This window comes from Carcharhinus amblyrhynchos, chromosome 21, assembly GCF_965287045.1.
Source record: "Carcharhinus amblyrhynchos chromosome 21, sCarAmb.v2.hapA, whole genome shotgun sequence".
In the NCBI taxonomy this organism is placed as follows: domain Eukaryota; kingdom Metazoa; phylum Chordata; class Chondrichthyes; order Carcharhiniformes; family Carcharhinidae; genus Carcharhinus; species Carcharhinus amblyrhynchos.
Genome location: NC_137344.1, coordinates 19,087,772 through 19,106,333, shown reverse-complemented (window position 1 = coordinate 19,106,333; position 18,562 = coordinate 19,087,772). Strand labels below are relative to the sequence as shown.

Genomic DNA, 18,562 nt, shown 5'->3' with positions numbered 1-18,562 from the left:
TGTTGCTTGCTGGTAATGGTGGCTTCTGTTGTATTTCTTCTGTGCCTCTGTTCCTCACTGGGGTGATGGGCCATGCCTGTATAGCTTGCACGTGTTCCCGTGAGCCAGCCTTTGAGGCTGTCTTGTGGAGAGAGCTTCGTAGTTTGACATTGTTGAAAGATGAATGAACATTGGCAGCTCCCTGGTTACTTTGTATACACCTGCATTATCCTCTTGGGTTTGGTCATATATAAGCTGTGCACTCTGGGAATAAAAGCCCTTCCAATCCACAAATATATTTGGCTATTCTGATGACATATTCATTCCCACATAGGTGCTGTTATTGACCCCTTGGACCTGTGGAAATTTGAGAGGGAAGCAAGCCTTCAGCCATCTTAAAGTTAATATAGTTGAAAACCTCATAAACAAAGCATCAGTGTCATATGGACTGATGCAGTTATGGACTGAAGATTGCAAGACCCTATATAGGACAGTGGTCAACTTGACAGCCACAGCAATGGTTGACTACCTGCTTCTCTTGGATGGAGATTTCTTGACAAGTGTCAAAGTCTCCTGAAACACTGCTGTTCAAAGAGGTTGAGGAAGCTGAGTCCTTGTCCTATAGACTCTGTGTAGTCCTTTGTGAACCTGTGTCTAACCCCTCATTACAATCCTCTTAGAGTTTAATAACTTTTAAAAAGTGGTAAGGATTTTTCAGTAACCAGTATCAGGAATTTTGAGAGATTTACATATTTTCCCCTTGTTAGAAATATTGAAGTAAATTGTAATGTTTCTAACAGGATCTTGGATTTTGAAAACACCTGCAAAGGTTTGTGTTGAGGGAAGTTTGATCACTGTTCCTAGTTATCTTGACTGTGCTATTCACATTCATTTATGAATATTTAGGATAACAATACATTGAGGCCTACTTTTTGATGGACTTAAATGATTCTCTGGCACTATTCAATGAACATCCGAGTTCTCCTGATATTCTGGTCAAATTTACCTCGCGACTGATGCCACCAAAAAACAGACAGATAAACTCCTACAGTAGTGATGGGCAATCTAGGCTAGTGAGTGGACTGCATGAGTAGCCCCCCTCCATCTCAGTGGGCTGCAGATTGAAATTGGGCATGTTCAGTAACTATGGCCCCATGAATAAGATTAAATAAATTTAATACACAGCAACAATTCCACATTGAGTTAAAGAAAATGCTTAATCATTCACACTTTAGTTTTAGTCATCAACTTCAAATAATATAAAGAAGAACATTAACACTATGAATGCAGAGAGAGCACAAGGCTCTCAGTCAATGTTGTGTGCAATCAGCACATACTTGCTTCACTTCATGTGCATCACTTCAGTCATACTGTAGGAAGAGAAACAAAGTAGGCAAAAGGCATAGAATCTGGCAACCCTATGTGTGGTCAGTGATCAACAAAATGTCCTGTCTGTTGCACCCATTACCTTGATGGACCACGTGTGGCCCACCACTGCCTTACATTGAGTTCAGAAGCAGGTGAGATTTAAACAAATGCAATCTCTGAGTGATGCCATTGCACCAGAAGTATATTCTGCATTAGATCTTTAGAGAATAAAAGATAGTATTCTGGATTGGATCTGTTAACGTGGAGAGATATAGCTTTCAGAAAAGAGTTTTTTTTTCATATTTAAGAATGGATAGCTGAACTTAGCATTGCTTGATTGACTTTTTTAAAAAATATGTAGATCAGGTTATTATGACACCTTCAATTAAATAAAACTTTCTGTATTTTCAGACTTTAACTCATGAAATTGGGCACATTTTTGGCATGCATCACTGCCAGTGGTTGCAATGTGTAATGCAAGGTTCCAACCATTTGGAGGAGTCTGACCGACGACCAATTGATCTTTGTCCTATTTGCCTAAGAAAGCTGCAGTGGGTCATTAACTTTGACATTAAGGAGAGATATAAGGTAGAGTAACAATTATTAACTTTTTTGTTTTTCTCTGAAGTATTATGAAAGGTTTCAAATAAAAATGAAGAGTATATTGTGCTACTGTGAAAATTACATTATCACTATGATTGATTAGTACTTTATAGTGGCTTTCTTCAGAATACTTCCTAATGTGTAGAGTAGTGCTTCCCAAACGTTTTCCTAGTGTGACCCCACTTTAATGCTTTCAGGCATTGTGTGAACCCAGGGAGAAAATTTTTGGAGAGGGAGGTATGGGTAGGAGACTGAAGGAATTGAGTGTGCTCCAGTTACCGGTCCTTCATCCCCTCCAGTTACCACTCCTTCATCTCCTCCAGTTACCACTCCTTCATCTCCTCCAGTTACCACTCCTTCATCTCCTCCAGTTACCACTCCTTCATCTCCTCCAGTTACCACTCCTTCATCTCCTCCAGTTACCACTCCTGCATCACACTCGCAGAAATCAGATCTAACCAGAAATCTATCCAACCTGCCTTGGTAGTCATTATCTCAAAATTGCAACTCGCGATTCCACTGGCGGCTGCGATCCTAGTTTAGGAAGCCTTGGAGTGGTGGTACAAGGTAATTATGTCCTTTTGAACTAAAATTGTCAAGAATGAATTGATATTCATCGTTTAGTGATAAAACTCACCTACCATGTTTCTGAACATGAATGACATGTCTCCTCACATAAATTATGTAACTACTTTGCATCCTACCAGCACATTTACTAATTTTAGTTCTTAAAGTGAAGATTAATTTTAATAGATCAGTTTTTACAATCAGCCAGTCCAAACAAAGGCAAAAAGTACAGCAATGAAAACAGATAATATTGGAAAGGCTCAGCAGGTCAGGAACCATATGTTGAGAGTGAAGCAGTTAACATTTCAGGCTGATGACCTTTCATCCAAACTGGGAAAGGTTAGAAATGTAATAGGTTTTGAGCAGGGTGGGAAGGGGACTAAAGGAAGACCTGTGATAGATTGGATGACAGGATAGATTGATTGACAGAAGGATTAATCTTTACAGGGCCAAAGGGAATGGTGAAGGAGCAGGCAGAGAAAGAAATAAACAAAAGATGTGCTGAGAGCAGGGGTGCTCAAAGCAAAAATAAGAGAAAAACCGAAACGTGCAAAGAAAAGGAATCAAAATGAGTGGACAGAATTTACAGTCTGCAATTGTTAAACTCAGTGTCAAGTCCCGAAGGTAATAAAGTACCTATTTGAAAGATGAGATGCTGTTCCTAGAGATTACTTTGAGTGTCACTGGAATTGTGCAGCAGACCAAAGACGTACATGGCAGTATGAGAATAAGTTGGAAAATTAAACTGACATGCCACCAGAAGCTCAGGGTCATGGTTTTGGACTGAACAGAGATGTTTTTCAAGCCCAATACATTTGGCCTTCCCAATGAATAGAGCCCTGACAGTAGGATGTGAGGAAGTGTAGTTGAGGTAACTGTTGGAGTCAGTGGCCTTATAATAAATATCAGTTGATTGCCTGTTGTCAGATTGTTAGAAACATAGAAAATGGAAGCAGGTGTAGTCCATTTGGCCCTTCAAGCCTGCTCTGCCATTCATTTTCATCATGGCTGATCATCAAATTCATTATCCTGATCCCATTCCCCCCTCCCCCCACATCCATATCCTCATACGTGTAAGGTGAGCAAATGTCGAATGTGGTAGCAGGTAGCATTTGATTTTGTTTTCTTCTATCATCCACCCATTGGCAGAGAAAAATTCACCAAAATCAAGACCTTAAATGCATTTTAGCTTATTGTTGAAAAGGAACTCTGGATTACCTAACAAAAATGCCAAATGAATAGATCATTTTCATGATAATGTCTTCTGAGACCATTGAGGAAGTGGAACAGTTTTGTTTTGTCAGCTGACTTATTGTAGAGCATGATCAGGAGGGGTTGTTTCTGAGAACCTGACCTTTGTTTATTGAGAAATGCTGGAATAAAATGAACCTAGTTTGTAATAAGATACATCAACTTGGAAAATTTGTAAATGCTAACTGCTCAAAAATAGCCTTTAGTAATATAAACTTCACATTTGATATGTAGTTGGGAAAGAGCCTATTGTTTTAAACATGTGGAATAAACTTTCTGAACATACGAATTAGGAGCAGGAGTAGGCCACTTAACCCTGTAAGCCCGCTCTGTCATTCATTATAATCATGGCTGATCTGATTGTACCCTCAACTCTACATTCCTGCCTATACCCTGATCACCTTTCACCCCCTTGCATTTCAAGTATCTCTATCTTAAAAATATTCAAAGATCCTGATTCCACCACCTTTGAGGGATAGAGTTCCAAAGATTCAACCCTCTGAAAGAAAAAATTCTCCTATTTTCTGTCTTAACTTTCCACATGCACCCTTTCAGAACTCATCTGTTGCAATCAAGTCTCCTTTTACTCTTCTAAACTCCAGTACATACAAGCTTAGCCTGTCCAACCTTTCCTAAAAAGGCAACTTGCCCATTCCAGATATTGTTCTAGTAAACCTTCTCTAAACTGCTTCCTACACACTTATACCCTTTGTTAAATAAGGAAACCTGTATTGTACCCAGTGTTCCAAATATGCACAACCTCTCTACTTTTGTATTCAATTCCCCTTGCAATAAACAATAATATTCCATTTCCTAATTACTGCTGTACCTGCAGACAAATCTTTTTCAATTTATGTACCAGAGCTCCGAGATTCCTCTGCATCACAGAGCTCTGCAATTTTTCACCATTTAAATAATATTTTTCATTTTTATTATTCCTGTCAAAATGGAAAATTTCACATTTTCCCACATTATACTCCATTTGCCAGATTTTTGCTTTTTGTAGCCTCCTTATGTCCACTTCACAACTTACTTTCCTAACTATTTGTGTCTCAGCAACAAATTTAGCAGCTGTATCTTTGGTCTCTTCAACCAAGTCATTTATATAAATTATGAAAGGTTGAGCCTCAGTATTGATCCCTGTGGCGCACCATTGATTACATCTTGCCAACCTGAAAATGGCCCATTTATGCTTACTCTTTCCTGTTAGCTAGCCACTATCATGAAGAATAGTGGAGACAGAAAAGATAGAATGATTTAAGAAATAATGCTACAAGGGAAAGAGGAGGAATTAAAATCTCTTTGGATAAATGATGTGATGTGATGGGCCAAATGGCCTTCCTCACCTATAGTTATCTTGCGTAGCACAGAAATGCAGATGTAATTCTGTCTCGTCACATGCATTACAGAGGGTAGAAAAAGTCCACAAAATTTGCTGGGATCAAGCCACATAAAAATATTTTAATGTCATTAACAGATTTGTATTGACATCTGAAGCAATTTGGTTGGCTGGGAGAGTTATGTAAAGTTTGCTATTAAGCCATCCTGTGAATAATTCTAACTTAAATAAAATTTACATTTTGGATCCAATCAATGTTAACCAATTTATGGTTAGACTACAATAATCTTGTGTTGCTGCATTTACCATGCTGGTTTAGAGCTCATTAAGACAGTTGTGCAGAATTGCATAAAAGTGAGATGTGAACGCTCAAACTGTTTGCCACACACAGTTATGACTTTATATGCCGATCCTGAGATCTGAGTCCCTGGGTTCAGCGCTATAAGGAGCCCTTGAAGTGGTTCTCCACCTCACCTATTGTTGTCTATGTATACATGCGTGCAGAGTGTTCTCTGCTCCACAGCTTGTAGACTAAACTGATGGGTCCTACATAGTGCATTCCTTGCTTCTGGAATCAAATTAAGGATCATTCCAAGGCAGTTTGCAGCCATTTGTCAACCAGTTCCTAAATTGGCAGAGCTACCAAATGGAATTATGTTGTTAATTCTTTTGAGATGGTATGGTCAACATTTATTGGCCTTGAGAAGGTGTTAGCCATCACCTTGAAGCGCTGCAGTCCATGTGGTTTTGATGGACCCACAGTGCTGTTAGGAAGGAAGTTTCAAAATTCTGACTCAAAGGTAAAGGAAGGGGATGTATTTCTAAGTCATGACAATAAGAATTCGGAAGTGATGGTTTTCCCAAGTGCCTGCTCACATTGTCTTTTAGACAAAACCAGTCATACGTTTGGGAAGTGCTGTTGAAAAAGCCTTGGTGAGTTACTGCAGTGCTTCTTGTAGAAGACGCATACTGCAGCCACAGCAAATTGGAGGAAGTTGTGAAGTTGCACATGTAAGGTTAAAAATGTGATATTTAACAAATGTAAATAGTGAAAAGAAATGCCAAAAAAAATCACATAGCATTGTTGCTTTAAAAAGCAGGTGTCTTTAGGCATGGATTTTAAATTGCAGAGTGCAGGCAGCAGGCTTTTGCAACATTTGTACCAAAGCCTAGTAGTGAGTGTTCCAGTCTAACCAGATCAGGCTTTTGAATTGAACCAATGAGTTTAAAGCAAGCATATAGAGACGCAGAACCAATGGAATTCAAATGTGAGGGTTGTTGACAGCCTCAAACTACTCGGAATGCAGGAATACTGTGAGGTAATTCCAGGTATATAAATCCGAACAAGGGAGTAACTGTCAGTATGCTTGCCACTTCTTGAGTTGGAAAGAGGGAAGGTGAGGCTCTGGATAAATCTTGAAGTTACATGTATGTCTTCATAAAATTGCCGTCTAAGTAGAGAGAGATACCAACTCAGAAAATGTTCCAGCCGAGAGGATCATTGGAGAAAGTTCATACTTCCAAATATGCCTAATTGCATATTATTCGAGAGTGACTGCATTTTGTAATGATTTATTTCATTATTCCTGAATGAGTCTTGTAATATTTGAACAGCATTCTATTGGGATTTTATTCAGTTTGTTAATTGTTCTAATAAGGTTGTCACCAGTTTTAAAAAAAAAGATCTATTAATTGTTCATGATGGAGAGTATCAGATCCTGTTTGAATTTACCAAAACCAGTAACTTCCTACTATGACACACTCGTATAAGATTGTGAGACAAGGTATATCCCTTTGAGTGGTTTCAAAATCGAACAAGGGAAAAATCACCTCCACGTCGTAACAAAATACATATTTAAGATGGCAGATAGGGTACCATTCAAGTAGCCTGCTTTGTCCTGGACGGTGTCTAGTTTCTTGAGTGCTGTTGGAGCGGCAGTCATTCAAGCAAGTAGCGGGTATCCCATCCTACTTCTGACCTACAGATAGTAGTAAATCTGCAGAATACTCAGCCTCTAAACATCTCTTGTGGTCAGTGTTTTCATACTGGATGAATTTGTAGGCAACAGTGATCTATCCTCTCATTCCCTGCAGAGGTTGTTGAAGGTGTGGGATCAACCATGGGGATTCCATTGAATGTCTGGCAATTATCATTCCCCATTCTGCTTGGCACAAATTTTACTTGTCACTGCCCAAGTCTGAAGTTGTCCAAACCATGCTGCATGTGGGCATGGACTGCTTCATTATAGGACTTCCAAATGGAAGTGAACACCGACCTATTCACCTGCAAACATCCCCATATTTGACCCAAGAAGGTTATTGATGAAGCAACTTCATTGCATTAGAGCATTGGCAGTGGTAAAGGAACAACTGCAGTAATATCCTTAGCCTGAGATGATTGGTGTTCGACAACCACAAACCTCTTTCTCCATGCCAGCCTTGGATAGTTTTCTCTCAATTCCCATTGACTTCAGTTTTGTTAGGGCTTCTTCATGCCACATTCTATCATAATGTGAACAGCATTCACACTCATCTCACCTTTTGAAATTTAACTCCACTCTCTGTGTTGGACCAAGGCTGAATGTGATCTGGAGCTGAGTCTTCCTGGCAAAGCGCAACCTGAGCAAGCTTGAGCAGGTCATTGGTAATCGTTCTTATTAGCCTGTAGTTGCTACCAGAGGCACCTGCACTGCTCTGCTTACTGGAAGCAGCAGTCACGAATGGCCTGTGTGTGCACCAAAACTGGTGCTATCATGATGAAACTCAGCACTAGCAGCTGATTTGATGCTTAGGTGGTGAACCTGGACCACTCAGGTCTATTAACTATTAAATTTGTCATTCACCAAAGAGCATACATTCACCTCCCTAATTGGTCCACACTAGCGTTATTTAAGGTATTGGATAATAACTTTCAAGTGCAGTTCTTTTGACTTCTCCATAGATTGAGCTTAAGAAAGTACTGTGCACATTTTTGGAGGTATGTTTTGAGTGCTAATTATCAGAAAGGATTTGCTGACCAGGGTGCTAAAGAATTTCACCTCTATCCAGCAAATGCATGTTTCACATCCTTCATTGACCAGGCAAAACTTTCAGAGTTTTAAGTAAGCCTTTATTCATACTCCAGTGAGGAAGCCTGCTTTCCACCAGGTGGCATACAGACTTGTTAAGTGATACATGCCATGCACAATTATATTTTTGCTTATCTTGCAAGTAGTTGGCACATGTCAATCACAAGTAAGCATTTGTTCAGAAGTTATTGAAATCTAATTACAACTAATAGTTCTGATTATTTCATTTATGCCAGGTGAATATAGTCAGCCAGTTACAACTTGTATAACCTACATGTTACACCATCTAAACATCCACATTTGATGTTATGGCTACCACTTTGTGGTTATCAGAATTCTCACCCTCTTATCCCTTGTTCAGCTTGTCTGTGCTACCCACCTGCAAGTGTGGGAACTGCACTGAAACATCTTCATTAGCAGTTTCCCATGGAACTGTGCTATACTTAATACACAGGGGAATTCTACCTCATTCAGTAATTTTCACAAGATATGAGGATGTGGTTGCAACATCACTTGGTCTACAATATAACCATGAGACAGATTAGAACTTGTTGAGGGAACTGTGGGTTGTGACCCCCACAGAGATGCACTCCCTCCAAGGCAGCTGTGGTGGTTTTGGGGAGGTGGCTATGGCAGGTCATCACTGCTTGCTGCCACACAAAGGGTGGACAGTGAACCCAAAGGTCTCTTTAAACTTAGCACTTAGATCTTTGTGTGTTGATTGGCACAGACAGAGGCAGTTAAGTGTAACTCAGTTCCTGACTGCAGGAGAAATCAGGAGGCCATGTGGCTGAGCCAGGAAGGTGAATGTCTGCATCATACTTTACTGTGTTTCTGTTGCTGCCTAACAGTACAGCTAGGTTGTTCAAAAGATAAAATGCATTACTGCAAGACACTGTTGATATTTAAGAAGAATTCAGATGAAAAGCTGATAAGTATTGAAGGAAATGGGAAAAGAGTGCGAAGGCAGTGGAGTGATTTGTGATGGTGAAGTTGGGGAATTGTATTAGAGTGACTAGATCCAATGCAGTACCAACACGGCACTGGGTGGCATGGTGGCACAATAGTTAGCACTGCTGCCTCACAGCTCCAAGGACCAAGGTTCGACTCCCGGCTTGACTCACTGTCTGTGTGGAGTTTGCACGTTCCCCCCTGTGTCTGCGTGGGTTTCCTCTGGGTGCTCTGGTTTCTTCCCACAGTCTGAAAGACATGCTGGCTAGGTGGATTGACCTGAACAGGCGCCGGAGTGTGGCGACAAGGGAAATTTCACAGTAACTTCATTGCAGTGTTAATGTAAGCCTTACTTGTGACTATTGGAGAGGCATTGAACCAATATTTCTCTTCGGTATTCACGCAGGGGGACATAAATGTAGCTGTGGAGAACACTGGGTTACAGGGTTGTAAACTGGATAGTATTGCAGTTGATAAGGAGGATGTGCTAGATATTCTTGAGGGTTTGAAAATAGATAAGTTCCCTGGGCCGGACGGGATTTAACCTAGGATTCTCTGGGAGGCAAGAGAGGCGATTGCAGAGCCTCTGGCTCTGATCTTCAGGTCGTCGTTGGTCACAGGTATAGTGCCAGAAGATTGGAGGATAGCGAATGTTGTCCCATTGTTTAAGAAGGGGAACAGAGACTTCCCCGGGAATTATAGACTGGTGAGTCTTACTTCTGTTGTGGGCAAGGTTTTAGAAAAAATTATTAGGGATAGGATTTATAGTTATTTAGAGAGTAATGAATTGATTGGAGATAGTCAGCATGGTTTTGTGGAGGGTAGGTCGTGCCTTACTAACCTTATTGAGTTTTTTGAGAAAGTGACCAAAGAGGTGGATGGGGGTAAGGCAGTTGATGTGGTATATATGGACTTTATTAAGGCGTTTGATAAGGTTCACCATGGAAGGCTTCTGCAGAAAATGCAGATGTATGGGATTGAGGGTGATTTAGTTAATTGGATCAGGAATTGGTTAGCAGATAGGAGACAGAGGGTGGTGGTTGATGGTAAGTATTCGTCATGGAGTTCAGTTGCAAGTGGTGTGCCTCAGGGATCTGTTTTGGGGCCACTGCTGTTTGTAATTTTTATAAATGATCTGGATGAGAGTATAGTTGGGTGGATTAGTAAATTTGCTGATGACACCAAAGTCGGAGGTGTGGTAGATAGTGAGGAGGGGTGTCATAGTTTACAGAGAGACTTGGACAAGTTGCAGAGCTGGCTGAGAGGTGGCGGATGGAGTTTAATGTGGAAAAGTGTGAGGTAATTCACTTTGGCAGGAATAACAGATGTGTAGAGTATAGGGCTAACGGTAGGACTCTGAATAGTGTTGATGAACAGAGGGATCTAGGTGTATGAGTACATAGATCCCTGAAAGTTGGGAATCAAGTAGATAAGGTTGTTAGGAAGGCATACGGTGTTTTGGCGTTTATTGGTAGGGGGATTGAATTTAGGACCCGCAGCATCATGTTGCAACTGTACAAAACTCTGGTGCGGCCGCACTTGGAGTATTGTGTGCAGTTCTGGTCCCCACATTATAGGAAGGATGTGGAGGCTTTGGAGAGGGTACAGAGGAGGTTTACCAGGATGTTGCCTGGTATGGAGGGGAGGTCCTATGAGGAGAGACTGAGGGATTTGAGGTTGTTTTCGTTAGAAAGAAGGCAGCTAAGAGGGGACCTTATTGAAATATATAAGATGATTCGAGGTTTAGATAGGGTGGACAGTGATAGCCTTTTTCCTCGGATGGAGAAAGCTAGCATGAGGGGGCATAGCTTTAAATTAAGGGGTGGTAGTTATAGGACGGATGTCAGAGTTAGGTTCTTTACCCAGAGGGTGGTGAGGGATTGGAATGCCCTGCCTGCTGCAGTTGTAAATGCGCCTAGTTTGGGGGCATTTAAGAGATCCGTGGATAGGTTTATGGATGGAAAGGGATTGGTTTAGGTTAGAGGGTCATTGCTTTTGAATTGGTCGGCGCAACATCGTGGGCCGAAGGGCCTGTTCTGTGCTGTAATGTTCTATGTTCTATGTTCTATGTAATAACTAAACTTTAAACACAAACAGTATATACCGAATAAGCTTAGCTACTGTAACTATAAAAGCCACAATGCTGCTCTGTCTGTCAGGCAGTATTCGTTGACTCTGAAACTGAAGCAATATTGCGAAACCAAGTAAGATCACTTTACATACAGCTAATGTGAAGGAATAATTTACTTTGTTGAACTTGAGGCAAGTCAGTATCATATTTTCAGCTGTTTGTCTTAGGGTGCCAGACCAGAACCCCAAGGTGTTATGGAGCCAGACTAGACTCCAACAATTTTTCTATTTTTGTATCCCACTGATAAATTAGGTATCTTGTTATCAAAAAGGCTTCATAACAGTTTAAGTAAAATCTTAACTATTGAACAATCTTTCAACATGAAAAGGAACAATTCTTAAATTCTAACCTACTACTATTCAGTTCCAATTAAGGAATATTTCTCATAAAGACTTAAATCTCTCTTTAAAAACAGTTAGCAAATCCAGGCATACTTGCGTTAACCTTTGTTAACAGCTTTGGACCCTCTGGAGAGATTTTATGGAGAGAGACGGAGCTGCTGTTGCCCTCTCCAGCGCCTGCACTCCTTTTAAAAAATGAAAATAAAACTTTGTTCTGCTACAAGCCTAGCTACACTCAACCTATATCACATGACTTGGTCAATGTAGTCTGAAACCCTGGGAGAATGCAAGTAAACAAAGGTTCATTAACTCTACAAAGAAATATATTCCTAACTAAAATGAGTTACTATCCTGCTTTCTCAGCATTGCATCTGCTGCATTTCCTCCAGACAAAGCGACTTCTTTGCAGAAAAACACAATCTTAATGCAGTCCCCCAAACATAAAATATATTAATAGCACAATATTGTCACATATGTAATCGATTTCATAAAATAACCAATCTAACTCTAACTCCAAAGCATCAGAGACATAAAAAAGTTGTTTTAAAAAAAGTATTGATGGTGTGAACTGAGATTAAAAGTAGGACACAGTGCATATTTATTTTCATGTGAATAAACTGCACGCCAGAATATTCTGAAACTCGAGACATCAAACCTATTTAACAGTTTGTGCGTGCTTTGGTATTGCTTGTGCGTGCGCATGCATGTGGGGGAGTGGTGGTGCTGGGTTACAGCTACTGATTATACATGTGTTGGATGATGCGAGTGAAGAGAGGAGAATATGAAACACTATGCTGATATTTTTGCAAAGTACTTCAAAAACGCAGATTTTCATCTCGTGTATTGTTGATCTAAAATACATTAAATATGTGCTAATTATTATTATGCTGTATTATTTCTGTCTTTACAAACCTCTTACTGACGTTTGGGGTCACATTAATTTTCTAGTGTTAAACTGGGGTCATGTTGGAAAATGGTTTGTGAAGCATTGCTCTAGGCATTGTCATCTCTTACCTGCTCCTGTTCCCTTTGAAGGATCTGCAATGTGGGACTCCTGCAGAAGTATGGTATCTCTTCCGTCCACCTCAAACCTGATGCTGTGTTTGTGAACCTGGGACCCCTCTCCTGGACTGGTCTTTAATTTCCCTCATTTAGAAGGAATATCATTCAGTAGTAGCCTCCTGTGATCCTGTGCAACTTTCTTTTAAGAGGGAAAGGCTGCCTTCATCAACTTGGAGGTTAGCTGCAATACATGCTAGCTTCAGATACTCTTAGGCCCGCTTCTGAGCATACGTGTAGCCAGCAGCGCAGGTTGCACTGGGCTACATACTGCAATCATTTACACAAGGAGATAGTACAAAATTTGTGTGCTGCTTACCTTCAAGATATGAATTATGAACTCCCCCACCCCAAATGTATCATATACAATTTGGTATGTCAGCTAGGAAATTTGGCATGTCCACTACAACTCTCGCCAACTTTTACAGATGCATCGTAGAAAGCATTCTTTCTGGTTGTATCACACAGCTTGGTATTGCTCCTGCTCTGTCATAACTGCAAGAAGCTACAAAGGGTCCATCACGCAAACCAGCCTCCCATCCATTGACTCTGCCTACACTTCCCGCTGCCTCAGAAAAGCAGTCAGCATAATTAAGTACCCCACGCAACCCGGACTGTCTTCCACTTTCTTCCATTGAGAAAAAGGTACAAAAGCCTGAGGTTATGTATCAATCAATCTTCCCTGCTGCTGCCAGACTTTTGAATGGATCTACCTTCTATTAAGTTTCTTTCCCTACGTCCTGGCTATGACCGTAACACTACATTCTACATCCTGTCATTTCCTTCTCTATGAACAGTATGCTTTGTATAGCATACAAGAAACAATACTTTTCACTAGATACTAATAGATGTGACAATAAATCAAATCAAATTTCTCCATTTTATTCCCTTTGGTCGCAGGTTCGAGACTAACAGTTAATTATTTTTAGTTTTGCAGAAGTCGAAACCAATAGACACTGGTGTGCAGGTGATGTAACTCATCAAGAATTGGTTATGTGCAATATCATGGCAGCATTTCTGTGTGCATGCTGGCACATTATTTTTTTAAAACTCATCCAGCTATGTTCCACTGTGTGCTGTATAAAGAACTGATTGTTCAACAAATGATGTGCAAGATTCATGTTTTATTCTAAATGACCTTTAGGATTGAATCCATAATCCAGGGTTTCCTGCAACCTTTGTAAGAACTACTTCTTGGGAAAATTAATGAATGTAAAAACATTGATTGTGTGCTTGCAGTTTGAGAATTGTAATTCCTGCTGAGAACTGCAGAGGTTAGAATGATCCACGTTGTTTTAATATCAAGTATTGGTCAGGGCTGTCATTGATATTGATTAGTTTGGATTAAACAGTTCAAAAGTACATATCTTAGTACTTAGTTTCTGTTTTATTTTATATTTTAGGCCTTATTGAAGTGGATTGAGGAAGATTCTGGTTCTGAATTTTTGGTTAGAACGATGCTGGTACCACTCAAACCCATGGAAGCATTCAAAGAGTGGAAAGAATGGTTGTTGCAGTGTCTGCATCTTTTGGAGGAGTGAATTTTAATAAATGTGAATCTCTGAAGGTATGGTCAGGTGTGAGAATCTTTCAAACTATTAAAGCAGCTTCCATTACTCATGTTATTGTGCAAGCTCCAGTCTATTCTTTTTATAATACAATTAGAAACTGAATAAGCTACAAGATCTTGAATAGGTGGTGATGATAAAAATCTGTGACATTTACAGTTCGTTAATAGAATTTTCAGGATACTTAGTATTTTTAAAATGTGAGGTGAAGACACTTTTAACTGTTGAGAGTATGTTTTGAATTATCATATTGCTGTTCAAAAAGTAAGTTTCTCTTAAGAATAACAAAGTCTTGCCTCAGTAAGGGAAGTTTTATGGTGACGTGTACTGATCATGCATATGCACAGCTGGTCTTGAGGGGTATAAAAATCTCAGGGTCAGCCTCATTTTTACTTAATGCATAAATTTCTCAAAGTGGTGTATTACAGTGGGGCTGTGGTGTTGTCAGTGTCATAGAGTCATAGAGGTTTACAACATGGAAACAGGTCCTTTGGCCCAACTTGTCCAGTAACAAGTCTGACAACACCAGGTTTAAGTCCAACTGATTTATTTGATAGTAAACTCACAAGCTTTCGTGGTTTCCCCCTTCGAAATCTCAAAAGCTTGTGAGTTTACTATCAAATAAATCGGTTGGTCTTAAACCTGGTGTTGTCAGACTTCTTACTGTGTTTACCCCAGTCCAACGCCAGCATCACCACATCGTGACCAACTTGTCCATGCCACTCTTTTTTTAAAAACCCCTAAACTAATCCCAATTGCCTGCATTTGGCCCGTATCCCTCTATATCCATCATACCCATGTAACTATCTAAATGCTTTTTAGCAGTAGTGGATCATGGACTCACTCAAACTGAAACTATGTTGACAAGTTAAATGCATTTAGAACTTCACTTTCTGGATTCTCATAGTATGTATCCTTAAAGATCGATTCACTTAAAGAATTTTAGCTTCTTTCATTTGTTCATTTAATTTGCTGCATTTATTTGCATTGGTCTTGACATGGGGACAGTAAGATTCAGATCAACAGTATTTAAAGATGGACCTATTGCCTAGACATTGGATCTCATCTTTTTTTGTGTGTGCTGCGTCATCTCTTAAGTCTCCAAAACAACGGACAAGAGGTATACACAGAATGTCCAGTAAAGACAAAAAAAATTCATTACCCACACCTTAAGCAAGCTTTTAGGTCTTCTGTAATTGTAGATAAGGATCCTAATGTCTACTTTAAGACCTTGCTACTAGATTGGTTTTCAACAAGGCTGTGCATCATAGGTTGCATTCAGGAAAACCAACCCTATAGGATGTTTGCAAACAAATGTGAAGTCAATTATTTTGAATGTGGAGCTGGCAAGAGCAGGCGTGTTCCTCCTGACTCACATTAGATTATGCCCTTCTGATCGCAGTTGTTTCTGGTCTGTTCAACCATGGCCAAAATTGGGTGATCCTGAATTTCCTGTGCTGTTAAAAATATATATCTGAATGTGAAATTTATCTTGGTATTTTCAAAGTTGATTTTTGCTTAATTTTTTTCAAGGATTTTTCATGAGTTTTGTTTGCAACATTTTCTGCTGCTACAGTTAAAATTTTGATAATTGGCATTGTATTGATGATTACTACTTCATTATTTGGGAGATGAAGAGGATGAATGGAGAGATGCAAAATTGGGTCAGAATGCTAGCACAATGCTGACCCATGAAATTATGTTGAGACTTTTCCCCCTAAAGTATGCTTTATTCATAAAAAACGTAAAGTTGTATTCCATAACAGTTCAAATCCGCCTTGACACTATCCATGAGAAAGCAGCCCACTTGATTGCTACCCCTTCCACAAACATTTAATCCCTCCACCACACACATTCAATCCCTCCACCGCCAATGAACGGTGGCAGCTATGTGTAGCATCTACAAGATGCACTGCAGGAATTCACCATGGTCTCTTAGGCAGCCGATCACTGGCACCCAGAAGCACAAGAGCAGCAGATACTTAAGAATGCTGCCACCTGGGAGCTCCCCACCAAGCCATTCACCATCCTGACTTGAAAATAAATTGCCATTGCTTCCCTGTTGCTGAGTCAAAATCCTGGAACTCCTTTCCTAGCAGCACTGTGGGTGTAACAGCGCCTCAGTCTGCGGCGGTTCAAGAAAGCAGCTCAGTACCACCTTCTGAAGGACAACTAAGGATGGGCAATAAATGCCCATCCCTAGTTGCAAGCGATGCCCATATCCTGTAAATGAGTAAGAAAAAAATTGGATATTACCAAACATTCAACAGAAACAGAAATGCTGAAAGGTCTCAACAGCACTTGAAGAGAAGGAATCAGATTCCAGCATCCTCAATCGTTTGTTTTTACCAAAAGTGCAATGTAGTACATGTACTTTCACAACAGTTCAAGTTCTTTTCATACAGCATCTGGCATTTAGAGATGTCTCAATATACTTGCTATACATTACATGATAAAAGTTACTGCCCAAATGAAACTACATCTAGCTAGAAATGCACTTCAGAAGTTTGGAGGAGAATCATCTCAGTTTGTTGTACTTCACTAGGGAAGCATTGCCAATCACTGCCAAGGTCATCATAGCCTTGAACAGTTGTATGCCTGGCATATTTCAAGCTGCCCCAGGGGATTTAAGTACGAGTCAAATTAGTGTCCACACATGCATCAAGCAGGTGATTAAAGCATTGTTCATCAGCTCAGCAATTGCATCACTTTTCACTTGGGAAACTGACAGTGGAGTAAGGGAATACAGTTCACTTGTATTTCTGTTAGTAGGTTTTCTCAAAGCCCAGAGCATCATTTAAGCAGCTATGAAATCCTGATTGCATCTCTGCTAGAACATCTTTGCATTGAGATGAACTTGCAAGTTATTCCACTGTATTTGCTACTGCATGAATAAGAGGTGTGGTGCCAGAAGACCATTGAACAGCTTTCTTTGTGCCTTTTTTAATGAAGGAAATAAAACATAAGAACATAAGAAATAGGAGCAGGAGTAGGCCATCTAGCCCTTCGAGCCTGCCCCGCCATTCAGTAAGATCATGGCTGATCTGTCGCGGCTCAGTTCCACTTTCCTGCCCTCTCCCCATAACCCGTAATCCCCTCTCTTATCAAAAACCCATCAACCCGCGTCTTAAAAATATTTAGCGAGGCAGCCTCCACCACTTCATGTCTAGGCAATTATAGACCAGCCAGCTTAACATGTGTTGGGAAAATAATGGAATAAAGGAGAAAATAGAAAAAAATATAATGGTGAATAGTCAATATAGATTTCAAAAGTGGAAGTCCTACTTGACTATCATTATTGAATTCTTTGAAATATGAATAAACTTACAGAATGTGCATATATTTGGCAAATGAATTTCAATGTGAGTAACTGTGAGGTATTACATTTTGGTAAGAGAAATAATGAGGTCACATTACTTAGGAAACCTAAATCCAAATGGGGTAGAGGAACAAAGTTTTCTGGAAACATAAATACACTAATCATTAAAAGTAGCAATGCAGGTTAAGAAGGCCTTTAAAAAAGTAAACCAAGCACTGGGACTTATTTCTTAGAAGGTTGAAGGGAACAGTTAGATAAAGAAAGGTGAGAAGAGACTCAGGTGGAACGAAAAGGCAACACAAACTGTTTGGACCAAGTGGCCTGTTTGTATGCTGTGCATTTTATGTAATTCTGAATCAGTTCTTCTTGAATTCTGGTTCATCTCCCTTTATTTGAATAATAAGCCAATGTCGTGTTACCATGAGAGCCAGACTTTCATTCAACCCTCCTACAGCCATGTTCCTGCTTCTGAGCCAAGTGACCTGTGTGGAAGCAGTGAGATCAGTAAAGCCTGCCTCATGATTCTCCAAGATGTGGAGATGCCAACATGGGACTGGAGTGGGCAAAGAAAGAAGTCTCACAACACCAGGTTAAGGTCCAACAATTTTATTTAGAATTGAGCTTTTGGACGCTGCTCCTTACTTGCCTGATGAAGGAGCAGCGCTCCAAAAGCTCGTGATTCTAAATAAACCTGTTGGACTTTAACCTAGTGTTGTGAGACTTCTTACCATGATTCTCCAAGCCTGCTACTGCAGTATGTTAAACTGGGAATATAGCACGTTCTAGTTTAGTGTCCAATATCTTACAGATATTCTATACTTTTATGAGATATATTGCAACTGTGGCCTTTGCCACAGCAATCCATTAGATTTGAGGAATGCTCCAATTGGTTCTGATAATCAGTCATTCAAAATTTCAGATGTAGACAGTACTACAGCTCGAAATAGTGTTTTTTGTTATCATGGTCCACGATATAAAACAGAAAATCTGAAAATATTCTAAGTTCCGCTTCATTAAT

The 18,562-nt window shown here is 40.0% G+C and overlaps 2 protein-coding genes across 6 annotated transcripts in view; both read left to right on the top strand.

The window, feature by feature from the left end:
* The window catches only part of amz2 (archaelysin family metallopeptidase 2), a 44,888-nt gene extending 30,222 nt beyond the window's left edge, over positions 1-14,666 (top strand). For 4 of the 5 annotated variants that reach the window (XM_080209569.1, XM_080209565.1, XM_080209566.1 and 1 more), the window contains exons 6-7: positions 1,759-1,935; positions 14,061-14,666. In XM_080209569.1, the coding sequence (XP_080065695.1) occupies positions 1,759-1,935; positions 14,061-14,198 (315 nt within the window). In that variant the 3' untranslated portion in view covers positions 14,199-14,666. The remainder of the gene's footprint in view (positions 1-1,758; positions 1,936-14,060) is intronic. The other variant, XM_080209568.1, reaches the window with a different exon arrangement.
* gna13a (guanine nucleotide binding protein (G protein), alpha 13a) overlaps positions 1-18,562 on the top strand; it is a 464,418-nt gene that overhangs the window by 146,835 nt on the left and 299,021 nt on the right. The gene's annotated exons all lie outside the window — the stretch shown is intronic.